The sequence below is a fragment of the Musa acuminata genome, chromosome BXJ1-10 (assembly GCF_036884655.1).
Source record: "Musa acuminata AAA Group cultivar baxijiao chromosome BXJ1-10, Cavendish_Baxijiao_AAA, whole genome shotgun sequence".
Classification (NCBI taxonomy): domain Eukaryota; kingdom Viridiplantae; phylum Streptophyta; class Magnoliopsida; order Zingiberales; family Musaceae; genus Musa; species Musa acuminata.
The window spans coordinates 23,442,731-23,459,798 of record NC_088336.1 but is presented as its reverse complement, the minus strand read 5'-3'; the positions used below and the strand labels follow the sequence as shown (position 1 = coordinate 23,459,798).

General features: G+C 39.4%; 2 protein-coding genes and 1 long non-coding RNA gene across 4 annotated transcripts; 2 read left to right on the top strand and 1 right to left on the bottom strand.

Moving 5' to 3' along the window:
- Positions 1-100: 100 nt before the first annotated feature.
- On the top strand, positions 101-1,884 carry LOC135595590 (gibberellin 2-beta-dioxygenase 8-like). Its single transcript, XM_065086715.1, has 3 exons — positions 101-849; positions 1,110-1,431; positions 1,506-1,884. Exons 1-3 carry the CDS (start codon positions 317-319, stop codon positions 1,734-1,736), a joined length of 1,086 nt encoding a protein of 361 aa, XP_064942787.1. The 5' UTR covers positions 101-316; the 3' UTR covers positions 1,737-1,884.
- Positions 1,885-2,528: 644 nt separating this feature from the next.
- Positions 2,529-3,304, top strand: LOC135595591 (uncharacterized). The gene is made up of 3 exons (XR_010480503.1): positions 2,529-2,733; positions 2,804-2,948; positions 3,086-3,304. It is a non-coding gene; the product is annotated as an uncharacterized LOC135595591 (long non-coding RNA).
- Positions 3,291-16,092, bottom strand: LOC104000954 (probable AMP deaminase). 2 transcript variants are annotated; one of them, XM_009423122.3, is made up of 20 exons: positions 15,541-16,091; positions 13,915-14,099; positions 12,385-12,592; positions 11,851-12,029; positions 11,708-11,759; positions 11,484-11,614; positions 11,139-11,318; positions 10,942-11,009; positions 10,709-10,851; positions 9,496-9,557; positions 7,984-8,097; positions 6,750-6,890; positions 5,688-5,840; positions 5,454-5,507; positions 5,261-5,371; positions 4,928-5,101; positions 4,762-4,842; positions 4,227-4,325; positions 4,040-4,139; positions 3,291-3,608 (listed from the first exon to the last, which is right to left on the bottom strand). In XM_009423122.3, the coding sequence occupies exons 1-19, from the start codon at positions 15,956-15,958 to the stop codon at positions 4,071-4,073; spliced, it is 2,622 nt and encodes an 873-aa protein (XP_009421397.2). In that variant the 5' UTR covers positions 15,959-16,091; the 3' UTR covers positions 3,291-3,608; positions 4,040-4,070. The 2 variants fall into 2 exon arrangements, with proteins under 2 accessions (XP_009421397.2, XP_018675357.2); XM_018819812.2 differs by lacking the exon at positions 12,385-12,592 and having other exon boundaries at positions 11,851-11,950; positions 13,915-14,014; positions 15,541-16,092.
- Positions 16,093-17,068: the final 976 nt, after the last annotated feature.

Here is a 17,068-nt window from a genome sequence, read left to right as displayed (position 1 = left end):
AGCATCGTCGTTCGATACAACAGAGCTCTTCCATGGAGATATGAGACAAAGGGGCCACCGTTGCGCCACTCTTCTTCCGCTCTCTTAAGCCGTCGAGAAGAAGAGACCGAGTCCGATGTTGTCATCCGATAGGAGATGATGAAATTTAGATAGGTAAAATATGCCTTTGGCATGGGGGAGGTGACACGAGATGTGTCTGGTATGTGAGTAAAGAACACAGGGAGCGCATCTCCTCATGTCACAGCTCATGCCAGCCCTACAACGTGACAAGCGTTGCCAAATTGTCCTCATCGCCCCGACCAATAGCATAGAATAGATGCCTCCCATGCAATCACCACACTTACCCCTCCTGCATCGCCGCCTCCTCCGACCAATCCTCACTACCATGGAATCCACCAAGGAAGAAGCAGATGTAGAAGACGATCAAGCGGCGGCGGCCGACCTCTCGTACCCACCCGTCTTCCTCCAGTCCAGAGGCGCCGGCCGTCTCCCCGCTTCGCTATGCACCAGCGCCGCGGTGATCGACGTCCCCGTGTTGGACCTGCATCGCCTGGATCCGGTCGGGCTGCGCGGCGCGTGCCGTGACTGGGGGCTGTTCCGGCTGGTCCACCACGGCATCCCGCCGCCGCTGTCGGCCGCGCTACAGGCCCAAGCCAGGGACCTCCTCTCCCTCCCTTTCGACGCCAAGAGGGCGCGGTTCTCCTCCCCCGGCCTCGCCTACTTCTGGGGCACGCCGGCGCTCACGCTCCACGTCAAGGACCTCAACTGGCTCGAGGGCCTCCATATCCCTCTCGGCCGCCTAAGCTCCAGCAGTTCCGCCGCCGAATTCGACGGCCTCGAGACCTTCTGGTACGAACGCTTCTGATGACCCCACTGCAAGCATGTCTTATTACCTCTGGAGATCGGAATAATCGCATATATGCCCTTCGAACGCCAGCATGCCCCTCTCCCTTTGGTTTTGCATGTGTTCTTCGTCTTCTCCGGCGGAATCATTCGAGAAAGCTAATGCTTTTACTTACCTTCAGAGTTAGGGGACCGCAGCAATCACATGGCTAGTCAATGAATTCTGTATCGACCCTATCATCTTTCTAACGAGAGGGTTTGTTTAGGTCTTTGGTGGATGAGTACAAGCAACACATGGCTCGCATCGCAAGAACACTGTTCGAAGCCTTGGCAGCCGATCTCAAGCTCGACGCCTGGGTGTCAGCTTCCTACCTGAATGAACACGACGGCACGTTTCGGATCTACCGGTACCCCAAGTGCGCCAGAGCCGACGACTACTTCGCCATGGAGGCCCACACGGACAGCTCGGTGTTGTCCGTCGTCAACCAGGACGACGTCGGCGGCCTGCAGGTCCTGCGCGGCGGCGGCTGGTTCTGCGTGGAGCCGATCGCCGACACGCTTATCGTGAACTTGGGGGACATAATGCAGGCGAGTATCTATTTCTCCGAGTCAGTCGAATAGCAGACGCCGGCTTGACGTCCCCCATGCTTGTGTCTTCCTAGGCGATCAGCGATGACGAGTACAAGAGTGTGGAGCACAGGGTGACGGTGAACAGGAGCAAGGAGAGAATCTCACTCTGCTACTTCGGCTTCCCGATGGAGGATGGCGTGATCACCAGCTCGAGGTACAGGGAGTTCACTTACAGGGAGTTCAAGGAGCAAGTGCAAGAAGACATCAAGCTCTCCGGGGCCAAAGTAGGGCTGGGGCGATTCAAGATCAACAATGAAAGCTGAACTGCTCAGCCTGTCAATCGTTTACTGCAATAAATAATTACAACCAAAATATAGTCATGTTCATGAATCTGTTTGCAAGCTGATGGCAGCACTTTAATGTGATCAAGTGTTAAACTATCAGATGAAGTGAGATCAATAAAAAAATTAAGATGGTACCGTGTGTTCTATGCTAAATTAGGATTTGATTTACAAACAAGGATCAATCATGATCGCCAATCATGAGGGGCTGCCAGCACACTTTTTAATACAATCTTTTCTCATCATGATAATACGAGGATGGATCATGAATATCGATGATATTTTAGAGGCAATATATAATAATTATTTTCGTATATACGCTTATTTATATATATATATATATATATAATACAAATGGATATATTTGTAAATTCATTTAGGTCAAGCACGACGATATAACGGATATTAACCGCCTACTCCTGTTTTGATGGTTACGAATACTATTCGATCGAATCGCATTAAATTGGCCGAGAGAGAGAGAGAGAGAGTATGAACCTGGCCATTAAAGCCCTCATCGATTTGGGGGTGACGGGCGATGATGAGCTTTCGGGGAGACGGCGAAGCGGACGCGGGATCGTCTCGCCGGCCATCTACTCCCTCGATCCCTGCTCCGCAGCTGACACCACCGGCACCGGCGCCTCTTGCCCTTCGTACGATCGCCTCTCCCCTCCGATCCCGATGTCTACATGAGCATCCTGGTACCGGATCTACCTGCCTGTCAGTCTCTTATGAAGATCTGCTTTCCTGGATTTAGATCCTTCCAGGAGCGTTGGCTTCTTGTAGATTTCTCTTGGAACTCGCAGCTGTGAAAGAAAGGGAAGGGTTGGGAACAAGGGAATTCATGCTTTGTCGGGTTGAGAATCCTGGAAGTGCGATCAATAATTGACTTTGTGCTCGCGGCGCCAGCGAAACCTAGCAAAGATGGAGTTGATTCTGATGCCTTGAGCCAAAGATGTTGATAGAGTGGGCGACTCTGAATGTGCGTAATTTAGAATGTATACGGTATATGACATGAACGATCACTTCAACGCCGATATGATTTCCTGCAGGCTCTGAAGTTAAAACTTGAAGGGAGGGAGGGGCTCCTAAAGAAGCATGCCGAGATGGCAGCTGAGATCAAGAATCTTTATACTGACCTGCAAATGTTAGCGATAATTACAAGTAGCACATTTGAGCCTCCAACACCACCAAAGGGTAACAATACTCATTCTCTTACTTTGGTCTTAGCTTTAATGTTGTATGCTTTTTGCTGATACAGACTTGTTTTATAGCTTTATCCTTCTATAACACTTAAACCCTTATTTAACTATGATTTATATGCATTTGTGCAGAGCCTATAAGACCAAAAAAAATGCACCACGCAACGTACACAGAAACATGAAAATTTTAGATTCAGTAGCCTCCGAAAGGAACAAACAAGTTAAAGTCTCACTGCCGAATCTTCAGCTGACAGACAAATGCTTCATTATTTCAAACAGTTTCCCATGAGAAGACGACGTTATTGTAACAGTCAGGAGATTCAGAGGCCACAAGGCAGACAGGAAACAAAATTGCAGCCATAAAATAGCTAGTAACAAATAAATGAATTACACCTATACATGTTCAGCTAATTGTGGACTTCAGAGGAAAAAACAATTTATCAGGAGGAAACATTACATTATTGCGACCATCAAGGAAATAGAACAAAACCTCATGTCATGTGCTCTTCGGAAAACCGATGGCTGGATTTGACATCATGCATCAGATCTGCTCTTCGTACTCCATGTTTCTTTTCTGATGATAGATAGTTCTGACTGAGCTCATACTTCATGGCTTTGGCCGGACACCAGTGCCCCCAACAAGCTCATCTTTAATCTGCTTATCAAGATTTGGTAAAAATAAATTTTTGACACAAGGTCAATAGCTTACAGGATAAGTATTTATTTTTGGATCATGTTGCAACAGGAATAGCAATTTAGGTTCAATATGCAATGTAGCACCTTTTTTGGGGGGGGGGGGGGGGGGGGCGGGTTCAGAAAACAAAATAAGATGAGTGTATCCCCAGTAATAACGAGAAAACAAAGACTTATATTTTTTCGCCACAAATTAATAGCAAGGAACAGCTAATTCTGTCAAAAATAACTTACAGATAAATGCAAGAGCAGCTGGGTACGTGTGTTTTTGCAAGTTATTACAAGGTAAGTCCATAAACCATTAATTCTCACACTAAGCTGACCATGGTAGATCTACCAACAGCCAAAAAAAAGGTAAGTGGAGAAATATTTCTGCAAGCATAATGAGCTTACCAGGTATCAAGCTGACAACCAGAAGAAGGATTCATTTATCAATTTCGTCAGGTATGATAGCCTTTCCTAAATACACTAGTTGCATCTCTTCTTTCCATATCTGCAATTTCATTGGACAATGTACACATGTAAGAAAAACCAAGGATGAGAAATAGTCAACATAAAATACCAAGTTGGAGATGATTACCATGTTGCGGAATTCAACTCGGATATGAGGCACATTTGTTTTGTGGATCTCATTTCCTTCAGGGCCTCTCTTATAGTAACTTTTCCCAATCCAATGTGACTGGAGGAAATAGGTTGACATTGTCAAATCTCAAGTGAAATTTTCTGACATGAAACCCATGACTTGATAATAACCGTGTATAACAAGCACGTGCACTATTTTTAATGAAGACAACACATTTGGATTTTCCTTTCTTGAACAGAAAACTTATTCAAGCAATATGACATTGTATAAGACATCTTGAAGTCATTATAAATAGTATACAGTTTATTTAATTCAAGGCATAATAAAGAATATATTGTTTATCACCAATACATATTGGCAAATGCTACAACATCATAAAATCCAGTTTCATTGCCATCTCAGTTATAGTGTAACAATAGCATAGATATCAACATCTGCCATAGTATATTATCAGTTTTAAAGCATCTATTTGGCATGACACTTGGATATCAAGCATGATGCTGGAACCAAAGTATTAAAAACATGCTCATACCTTTAGAGCATGTGAAAAGCCAGATTGTAAAACTGAATTTCTAGCAATTTCACATAAATCACATGAACTTAGCTTCCAAACCTGTGAAAAGAATAAATAAACCATCAAGAAGGAATTCAAGGAGACGAGGAGTGCAAAAGGGTGAGATGAAGGTAAGAAAGATTACTGAGGCTGCAATGCTGTACTCCTCCACCAAAGGTTCTTTTGTTAAGTGAATTTGCAAAGGATCATCCGTTGAAAGAGAAACATTTAAACCTCGCAGGAAGAATATTGGTAGTGGATTCCGATGATAATCAAGGAATAAGGAGTTGTTGCTCAAAGGAGACATCGCCAAACCAATCTGATGAGATAAAAGTTAAAGCACAATATTAGTTTGTTAAATGCAGGGAAATGAAGACATAGCATCACAAGTTCTCTCCTATATGATATAAGATATCATTGGCCATATGTGATCCACAAAACAAGTCTGAGAACCAAAAAAGAACACAACCTTTGTTACCTGAGCAAGATAATACAAGTACTGAAGAACAGGGGACTTTCTTAGGTTGATCCCATGAGCAATATTATTAGCGCAAAGAAAAGTTGTAGCAAGGTGGTCAATGTCACCAGCCTGTGGAAAACTCATGCCACTGTAAATTGCTCTATATGGCTAATTGGAAATGAAAATTATCTTAATTCTTAACAACTATTACCTCTCCTGAATGGGGTCGAAACTTGATGGTTGTCATGCCCTTCGACTCACGGAGCTGGCACATGTCAATAGCATTTAGAACATACTCAACATCGTCAAAGATATCCATAAAACTAAAATATGATCAATATCTAAAGCATAATCAGATACAGGTCTAGTGACATATATGGAGATAGATGGCACAAAAACATCCCATTAGATTGATTTTTCCCTTTGAAGGATTGAGAACTAGCACCTTATTCAGTGTGTACAGGTTGGCATAACAGTAATATACATAGTATGAAAATGCAGGATTGAAAACATTGGTCCATTGTTCTGGTGTTGGCATGTGCTTTGTTGGACGTCTTTCTGGTTTGCTTTCATCATCCACCAAATCCAACCCCACAACCTGACACAGTCACAATCACAGAAAATCATATACTGGTCTAGAAACTATCCAGAAATTAATAATTAGATAGGCTAATAGTTTAAGGATACAAAAGAACAAAGATAACTTCAGAAGATAGATTAAAAATGAAAAAACAATGTATATGGATCTAATCAGCAATTGAGTTCAGTAGGAACTTTGTAAGACAAAATCAGGCTGTGGTAAAAAATTTATAGGACAACATGTGTCAGCTCTATGAAAATGACCAAACTATTATTGATTGCTAGGAAAATAAGTCACTTACGTATACAAAGCCCCTAATGAAATAAATTTACAGATATAACAATATGCCTCTCATCAAGTCGAATTGGCAAATGGAAATTCACGTCAAGCAGCAGTAAACATTTTAATAAACATAAATAATTGAAAGTCGCCACTCACCATCACTAACATAGAGCATCCCATGAAGTGCTTGCATTTACTTCAGACATCAGAAAATTTGTTTAGTTAAAATTTTGGCACTTCGTGGGATGATTGTTTCTAAATATACCATAGTATACTCTCTATCAGATCCTTGCAAAAGAAAGCCATCCGGCTGAGAACATATAATTTACAACAATCCACCTACTTGACTTTGTTTTTACATTAAAAAAGAAAATTACAAGCATTAGTCACAGAATATTAATATGGAAACACAAACCAAACAGGTGGATTCATAAGTACTCTATCAGATCCTTGCAAAAGAAAGCCATCCAGCTGAACATATAATTTACAACAATCCACCTACTTGACTTTGTTTTTACATTAAAAAAGAAAATTACAAGCATTAGTCACAGAATATTAATATGGAAACACAAACCAAACAGGTGGATTCATAAAATGCAGACGAAGATTAAAGGCTACAAACAAACAAATAGGATTAGCAGTTACCTGTTTCAGGAAAACATGTAACTGAGGGTGTGAATCTGGATTTACTGTAACCTCAAAAAGGGGAAGGAAGATATTGTCAAGCATGTTCTGGAAAGATGTAACTATGCCCATTTCCTTGTACACGTTGTATAAACGCGGAAGCTGCAAAAAATAAATGGTATAGTCATGACAATTTTTCAGTAAATATTTTTGTTGAGAGAATCAAATAATAATATTAACCACTTAAATGTGAAAAATCATCATGCGGTGAATTATATCAAAGAAAATTACTGTAAGGAACATTTTGAAACTAGATATCCTCATCTGAATTACTTAGTATTACTGATATTTAAGGTTTCAGCACTATGAAACTTCAAAAGATTATCAAGATGCATGACAGCATTTTGTCCACCGACACTAACACCAAATTACTCATATAGGACATCATAAAGCATTTGCTGATGATCTAAAGTCATATTAGAAACAGAATCTCCATGGAACTTCAATATGAGAATATGGAAATTTAAATATAGGAAGAAGTTTCAAGTGAAGGCCCACATGAGAATAAAAACTAACGTCAAATAGTTATTTGGGCACAGTAGCTCAGACAAAAGTGGGCTCAGGTCACTTCCTAATTTCATATGCCATTGAGTATTGCCACTGATTATGTTTATGTGAGAAGTATTGCCACTGATAAATGTACATGTGAGAATATTGCCACTGATAAAGGTAGAGAATATTACCACTGATAATATAAAGGTAGGTTATATATATGTGAGAGTATTGCTACTGATATATTTAGATGTGCTCCAACTGACATAGTTATATACCTGGAAATATAAAACCTTTTCCATAGATCACTTCTTAGACAGAAGAAATGCGATCAATAGCAAAGAAACAAAGTAACTTCAGTTGTCACTATAGGGATGAGAAGATTTATTGCTGCCAAACAGTGATGCCCAAGATTTGGTATATAGCTGATAATGGCTCCATCATTCAGTCAATCAGCAATGAATTCCATACTAGATAGTTTTCCATGGTTGATATATTCATCAGGGCATCAAATCCCAAAACTTTTCATATACAGTTATCTCACGACTTTCAACAAACATCACAGTGACCACCAAATTATGCGTACCACAAATTAAACCACCAAAGAACAAGAAAGAAATTACGACTTTATGGAAGGAATGGAAGCCAACATGCTTGATTGAAAAGAAAAATACACAAAACAAAACGAGACTGAAGAAAATACCTGAATCAACCAAACAACATTTTCACTGTATAATTCATTATTCACTATCCAACTTGCAAGTTGATCCCACTCACTTTGTTTCCTTCCATATATTGACAATCTATACTCAGCCATCTGATAAAAACAACAGAGGAAAGACACATATATAAGATAAGAAAGTGACCAAGGATTAAAACTCCATTAGAAAAATTATATTCATGATTATAAACATTATAACAAAATTTTGGAATGTTTCTTTAGGAAAAGAAATTGGAACAGTTTCGAAAATGAATTATTACATATTTGATAATAAGAGGTATATTGCAAATAGTAGACTAATTGTGTGATGTATCAAGAGTCCCAATTTGGCAGTGGATAATTGGTTGGATCCATATATACAATTTGAATCTCACTAATAGTAACTCTCGCCAACAGTTTAGACCATATGGTTAGCAACCCATTCAAGTTATTTGGCTGGTTGATCTATTTTTGTCTGATAAAAGAGGACATAGGATCTTGGATTTCACCTTATGAAACTGCCACTGGTGCTATGCAGCCAACATCTGATACCAGGTTATGCTTTGGTCACTGAGTCATTGACAAGGAAGCCAAGACTTGGACTAAGGAAATACATCCTGTACGTCCCACGCTTAAGCTAGATAGGCCTATCAGAAAGGACCACAGGAATGGTGCACAAGAAATCAAGTATTTGGTTTAGTAAGTATAAAACTAAATAACAAAAACAGATCCGTCAAGTGCCAATGTGTAGTCATCCTAAATCCAATCAATCACTATAAAGGTTGTATTTATCGTTTGATATCCTCACCTAGCAAGAAGTCTTATGCAGTAATATGCCAATAGTGTAACAGTGGTGTGCATTCAAGTTCCTCTTACCTTTTCATCAAAATGCTAAATTCAGGTTTTTGAAGTACAGATGGTCAAAATTCTTTGGCATTCTTGTTAACTTTAGTTCATTTGAGATTGTGAACACTTCAAGTATATACAACCACAACTTTATGTTGGTTCTGGATTTATATTCGACTGATAACTGACAAAAGCTGGAAGCATGCCTCAGAATTCTACAGTAAGCTAAAATTTAGAACATGAAATGTTTATTACAAGAAATAAAGAACCACCATCATAAATTGTCAAGGTGTAGGTTTTGAACCATCATTATGAATTGTCAAGGTATAGGTTTTGTAAAAACCTGCATTATGAAACCCATATTAATATACTGCTAAATCTCAACAAGACAAAAACATTCCAGTGAAAGCCTTGTGTAGTAGGAAAGGTTCTGCTTTCAATAAAAAGAATCTCTACAAGGAAAAAATGTTTAGTGAGAGAAAGTACACAATTAGGCATATTCTTAGAAGGTAAGATGCAAGTTTTTGAGTGTCCAAATTATATGACTACATGCTGATATGAAGATATGGACATGAATGTCAGGTCTCCATTTATTATTTAAGAGAAGTTCAGCAAAGAAAATCACATGATAATCAAAGTATTTAGATTATCAAAGGCCTAGGACTACACCTGGTATTTACTTGCAGCAAGGTCAGAAAAAACTTGCTTTGTCAGCTCAGCAAGGAATCGACCTGGTCACATGGAAAATATGACCAAACGTAAGCAATAGTTGTAGCTCCTCAAGGTTAATTCAACAAAAACAAATAAAAATGCCAATCTAAAATATTTCTTGTAAATATCATTAAATGAGCTTAGTCAGCACACTTTTTTTTTATGCACAAAGTCATCCAACTATGAATGCAACATTTGAAAGTTGAATCCATGACATCAAGATTAGAAAATTACTATTCTGAAAAATAAAAAAAAAATTCTACAAGGCTCCTGCCAATGCAAATTCTGGCGCGATTCAGTGTTGCAGTCCCCTACTACCCTGAAAAGAAATGCAGCTAAATACCCAGAAATATTTGCAACGGCCATACTTGTTTGGTTTTCCTAAGAGAGTCAGATAACATAGATCGTGCAAACCAAAAGTAGAAGGCCATAAGTCCAATAAAAAAGAAGTTGTGGATAAATTGAGCCACCAGCAATAAGCTATCCAAATGGATGATATCGGATTTTTTTTTTTCGGCCATAGCAAGAACAGATACCTATTCTGTGAAAAAGGAGGGGTAACAATGAGTGCAGGAATTCTCTGGAACATTTCCATAGTCTAGTAAATATAACAAAGCACCATAAGCACCGTATCAATAAAAAATCTTAAAGCCATAAACTCTAAAATACGACACTCATTTTTTTGTCTGGTTCACATCATTTTCCATCAACCTCAACCAGGGACATGCAAGAATCTTCAAATGCAAAAGTGGCTAGAACATACATTTGAGCGGTACTATGCACCATCAAACCAAAGAAAGTACTTCTTGAGATGGTGAGTTCAGCAATGGAATGCCTAAAGAATTAGGAGTGTGGAAAATTTGTCTAAAAGATGAAGGCTCATCTTCAAGTAAATAAATCAACAGAATAAGGTAATAAACAATCAAAATCAATATCCCCAGATCACTTATTACTTGGCCAAGTAGCAAGAACAAAAACAGGTTCCAAATGCTATATGCAAATTTACACAGAGTAGCTTACAAAGACAACGATGGAGTTTAGTGAAAAATTAGCAACCAAAATAATCACTAGATAACTCACAGAAGTATTCCAAACATTAAAACGAGGTGTACATACAGGACAAAAGCCATAAATATATGGATGGTTACCAGTTACCAGTTGAAACGCTCACCTTGTATGAGATTGTCCTGTTTCAAGAAAATCTCCCTTAGCCTACTCTGGCCACAAGGATTATACTTGAGGTTGAACTTATCAAAACGATGAAATGTACTCTTGTCTGCATGGACATCTAGAAGATCAACATTTAGGTCGCTCCTGTTACATAGAAGCGGACAAGTAAGAAATGTGGATCTAGAAAACTGAACAAACGTCCTGCATAAATATATTTGACATATGTTTCATTACCCAGTTAAGTCCAAACTCTCAAAAACCTCTTTCAATGTCAAATAAGTCCCATCTCTGAAAATTACAACCTAGAAAAGCATCAAGTGAGGATTCAATTTCCAATTAAATAGTACAGGTCTAAACTAATATTTTCTGCACATCTTTTTCGTTATTCAGCAAGTTAGCCAGATACCATAAAGAAGTGAAAACATTCTAACCTCATCAGGCTCCTTTCGCAACTTTGACTTTATAAATCGAAGTAGATGCTTCTGGTTCATGCATGCAGAGTGATGAACATGAGTATCAACCTTCCTGACATTGTAAAAATCACGATGTGGTGCACTTTTCTGAGCAAGAAATTCTCTATCCGCATTGAGCATTAAATGAAGGTTAAACTTCTGCAGATTGTCAGACAAGGCAGATGTCATATCTCAGTTACTATGGCACAAATTAAAACACTGAATATATTTAGCCATTATAAGTTTATCTAATAGAAAATAATCTGATTGTAGATACTGATACAAGTTTCCAAACATATGTATGATAAGTGACAAGAAAATCACTTGCTCAAGAAGAACCAAACGGCGATGGCATACGGTTCTAATATTTCCTGCTGCAATCACTCGAAGAATATGATGCAAGTCCGTAAAAAAAGTTGTAGCATCAGCAACAGGGAAAAGTCTTCTGTCCATTGCTGATAAAAAATTTAATAAATGTTAGATACAAAGATAACTTGATGTGGATAAGCAACAAAAGTACCAGAATACAGTTGGAGCAGATTTCTTACAATCTTTATTTGCATAAACATGAACTACTCCATCTTCCATTTGAAAGACATGCTAATAAAAAAGAACCATTCAGGACATTAGAGGAAAAATTCATGCAGAATTTCAGTTTAAAATAAAAAACATAGGTAATAAAAAAGCTCACATCTGACATCTGCTCAGTAGTGTAGGCAAATGGACTAGGATTAGGCTTTGGTGTACTAGGGTCAGTTATGACTTCTTTCTCCCATGGAGCAATCTCCTCCCTAAAGACATAACTGTCCCTCAGATCAAGACAATTCTGGAGAATCTTATAGACCTCGACTTCATCAGGAGATGGTTTCTCTTTATAAAAAATAAAAAAAAGACAATGTAGAGAACACAATCAGATACATAAACATAAGCACATCAGTTAAGCATTAGTTGTTAGAAAATGAATGTCTTCATAAATTTTTAGTGACACTGGTATAGTTGGAAATTTTTCATTCAGATAATAACACAACAAGTTGGAAAATACATGATAGCAGCAATTATAAGCTTCTTTCCTGAAAGAAGCTAAACAACAGTTTTATTCAATACCAGTTCGATATTGCACAGAACTAAGCCACGGCATGGGAAAAAAAACATTAAGGGAACTAAGGATCCAAGTTTTAAAAAAAATCAAACATAATTACCAATTCAGGAAAACAGAGGGCCATACCATTTGGTGTAATTCTCAGTCTGACAAAAGTTTCTTGTTCAGGCTCTTTTCTAAGAATATCAGCTGCTACTGGGTGAGGCTGGCCACCGTGAAGATTACCAGATACACTGTGAGATCGGATAATACTAGATGCAGCTAATGACTTCTGATCCCCATTGTCAGTGATATGATCAGGCAAAGCTTGAAACAAATTCTTATTCTCTTGATCCTTTTAAAAATATATTCCAATTTTAGTCAGATTTGACCCTTGGGTCTGTATCAATAATGTCTTTTAAAGAAATACATAATAACATCAAAGACAAAAAAGAAGAACCAAACATAATAGAAATATATCAGGATTGCAAGAAAGGTAATGCAATATCAAGAAGCAATTCTAGCAAACAGATGTAAAGAAAGCTTTGACATTAAAATTCAGAGATAGATACACAACAGGCTAGAATTCCAACTGTTTAAGGACGGCATCATTTTTTTTTTAACACAGATTTGACATGGCCCTCCATGTCCTCAGATAATTTAACTGCAACAACTAAATTAAAAAGAATAATTTGAACTGATTTAACATGAAGAGTTCAAGAATCATCACATACGAAACCAAGCAAGGACAGAGAACTAAGCATATTGTTACTATTATACAGTTACTTATCTTTTATATTTTAGTGAGGAAGATAAAAATAAATATCACATCAATGCTATTACTTGGTAACCTGACCACAACCCTGCAACCTTGCTGAAAATTCATTTCTTTAGCAAGTCTTCTTCATATATATTTTAGCTATGTTCTCTCATGTCAAGCTTCCATTTTATCACCACATTTTGTTAGGGTTTATGGTTTAGGGCTAAATTCAAGTATCATTTCACCACAGTGCATGAGGCTCCCACATTCTGGAAGTCCATGAAAGGTCTTCTGATCAAGCCATATTAATTTATTAGAGTCCCAGCAATACATACTCCTTAGACAAGATTCATAATATAAAAATAGATCCATCAATAAAAGCAAATCTAAGCACATAAATAGATTGGGTTTTGGCTTCTCGATGATCTCTTATAGGCTATCATCTCACCTTAGCTTTTACTTTTTCATTCAGAAATCTTCCATTTTCCTAGTCCTAGAATTGGAAGTTCTCAGCAGAAATGTCAGTCTCCCCTTTCTCATGCAGTAAGCAAAGACTTCAAGATGACTTCATCAACTCAGAGAACTTTTCTCATGTCTATGCCATCACAACTTCAAGAAACTTAATATAAAGATTCAACTAGCACATTCCACAAAGTAAGAAAATAAATAAGAAAAACGTTGAAGAACAGAAACACTCTTCTGCTTTCAAGAGACTATGGTAACATAGAAAACCTCCTATTAATTTGTTCCAAAAAATGTGTTGAGGACAGCCCTACATAATGATAGCAAGGTAAGAAAAAACACTTGCTCAACAAGACTGACAGATTCATACATACACCATAAAAAGAGCATCCTGTCATTTTAAGAATGAAAGAAACAATATTTTATGGCAAAAATGCCTAAAGAACTAAACTTACAATGTCTCCATTAGTTTCCAAGTAGGTATTGTCAAGTCCAGAATCATTTGGTAGATTATCATCTTCATCAGATCCCTCTTGGCTCCCAAAGGCACTAGCACTGGCAACAGGAGACTTAGGAGAAGTTGGTCTGATACCATGCGCTGCTCTTTTATTGAAACTTGAATGAACAGATTGCTTATTACCTGAAACATCAGGAGTACCACTTTAATTCCAAGCATAATCACAGCCAAGAAGAAAGTTAGACATCATTTGCATGCATATATGAAATTGATGACACATATACTATAATACCGACTGGAAAAATCAGGTATAAAAGTTTAAACGGTGATTCATATTCCATGTAATAAATCTAATGCACCCTTCCATTCATTTAAAATAAGAGAAAAAAAAAAGGTTCTAAGCTGCAGATACTATTCTTTTAGAGAAAATCAACAGTTGGCTTGTTGAACTTGGTTCTGGAGCTGTCAGTACTAAAGCTTAATTATGATCCATTGTCAAATATATAGCACGTATACAACTCTAGTTTACCAACTGAAAAGAGAGCTGAAAAGAAAATCTAGAGATTGTCACACTGACACTCACGTGCAGCGCTACGCTCACGTGGCATTCAACTTTTGTTTTGGATACTTAAATTTAGATAATTTTAATTGTTTCAACCTATATGATGATATGATGATGATATTTATTTGTTCACATTGCTGAGTTTATAAAATTTAAATATAAATACTATAAAACTCATGTTAATTGAATATGATAGACACATATATATTAAAAAATACGTGTCCTTGTCGTGTCCATGTCTTATTTTTTTAAAAAATGGTGTGTCACCGTGCCTCGTGCCCCGTGCCCCGTGCCCCGTGCCCCGTGCCCCGTGCCCCGTGCCCGTGCCCGTGCCCGTGCCCGTGCCCGTGCCCGTGCCCGTGCCCGTGTCCGTGTCCGTGTCCGTGTCCGTGTCCGTGTCCGTGTCCGTGTCCGTGTCCGTGTCCGTGCTTCTTAGAGCAGTACAACATCACAAAACTACTGAATAGCCACCCAAAAGAAAACAACAAATACTTGATGGGCTTGAAACGCAAAGGTATGTAAATGCTATGCACCTCAGAGATTGACCCTGAACATAAAGTAGCAACGCTAATTGTTCCATGAACTATGAAGAGAAATTAAACAAAAAATTATTTGATCTGCCATGTCAAAGGCTGAAAGATGATTCATGTGGCAAGTGGGTAGAACAGATCACGACGATGAATCATCGATATGACAAATATAAGACGCTTTTACCAAATAAGGGCAATTTTAGACTGAAGAGAGACCGAGGAAAGCAAGATAATTGATTAATAATCAGTAGGAACAGGAGTCCCTTTCATTAGTCGGATATGGAAAGTCATAAACAGAGCGCGTGTTCCAATCAACAAACATAAACTAAATATCGCCTCTAGCGGGAAATATATGTACGTATGATCCATCAAACACGTCTAATATAATTTTGATTAGTGAATCTCCCTTCTTCACAAAGCATAAAGATGCAGCACACGAAATTAATATGTTCATCATTGCTAAAGTACCAACGCAAGAAAAAAAAACCCTATCATTTTGCGTAGAAAGCAGAGAATAGTGATCCATTAATACCTTCCGGAACTGTCTGCAGCCGGGGCAACCCAGGGGGAATCGGGAAGCCCCGGAGGGCAACCTCATCCGCGTCCCCCAAGAACGGGCCATTCACAACAGGCCGCCGCCTCTGGACCCTCTCCTCCTCATCTTCCTCCTCTCCATCCACCGCCGCCATCACGTCCGGGAGCGACACCGACCCGGCGCCGCGGCGGTAGTACCCGGGACCCTTCCGGCGGCCACCGTGTCGTAGCGACGGGCCGCGCCTGAAGGTCCCGTCCCCTTCGCCATCGGCGCCGCCGTCCCGATCGCGGTCGACGGCGCGCGCGAGCTCGAGGAGCTGGGCTAGGGTTTTGCGGTGGACATAGTAGGCGGATACGGCGACGAAGGAGGCGCCCACGAGCGCCGCCATGGCGAGGTGGAGAGCGTAAGCGCTCATGGCTTCGCCTCTACCTTCTCCTCCCCAACCCTCGAAGGCAAGAAGAGAGAAGAAACGGCCTTCCTGCTTACTGCTACTCGAAGTGCTGCTGCGATGACTATAGCAGACTATTTATAGAGATAAAGAAGCGGAATGAGAGAGACGGGGAGGCGCACTCGAGAAGCGTCAAGTAGCTTTTTAAGACTTCAACCCTATCCCTCTCCGACTGCGGGTCGGATGGGCGTTCCGAAATAGTTCTCAATCCGAGAAGCTTAGTGGATCTTATACATGAAGAATGTCGGATTATCCACTTGAACGAACCCAACAAGGGCCAGGATTTCTCCACGTTTCATCTGCGAGTCCTAATCTCAAAGCGCCAAGCTTTCTATATATTATCTCCTCTCATGACATGTTGAGAAGGCGATGGGAAGAGAATCCATGATAAGGGAGGGAGGGGCCTTCCATTGATTGAGTTGGCCACCATACAAGAAGCATCGAGTCCCTTTCCTTGTGGATCGACCCATGGCTGTGGAGTCTTGTGCTTTCCTTTGCCTTTTCTTTTCCTTACTTTAATCCCTCGTCATAGAATGGGAAGATATGATAGGAACCTTTGAGATCATATCATTTGATTAAAATCGAATGCAGAGAAGTCATACTCGATTCCAAAATCCGATCATATCTTTGTTCTTTTTGGTTTAAAATTAGATGAGATCTGATCAATTTCAGCACATAATGATCAAAATCGCTTACTGTCAATGGATTCAGCAATAAGTCTGCATTTGACTTCAGCTGGAACTTGCTATGAGGATAAGGCACGTCAGTGGGGGAAAGAAGACTATTACCAGTCATATTTGACGTTCAAAAACCATCAGCAATCTTATCACAAACAAAAGTCTTGCGTGCAGTCTATTGTATTTGCCATGATCTTATCTGTGGCCTTTGAGCTGTTCATCTCGTCCATCACTTGGAATCACAAAATCCCTTTCTCTCTCATCCAGAACACAACTCTTCAGCCGTCGAAGGCTTCCTCTACTCATCATCCTCCTTGTGATGGAACTACAGCTTCCAAGTTAGCAGTGACTGACATATGAGCAGCACAATGATGACAGGAATCCACGCACACTTATCGTC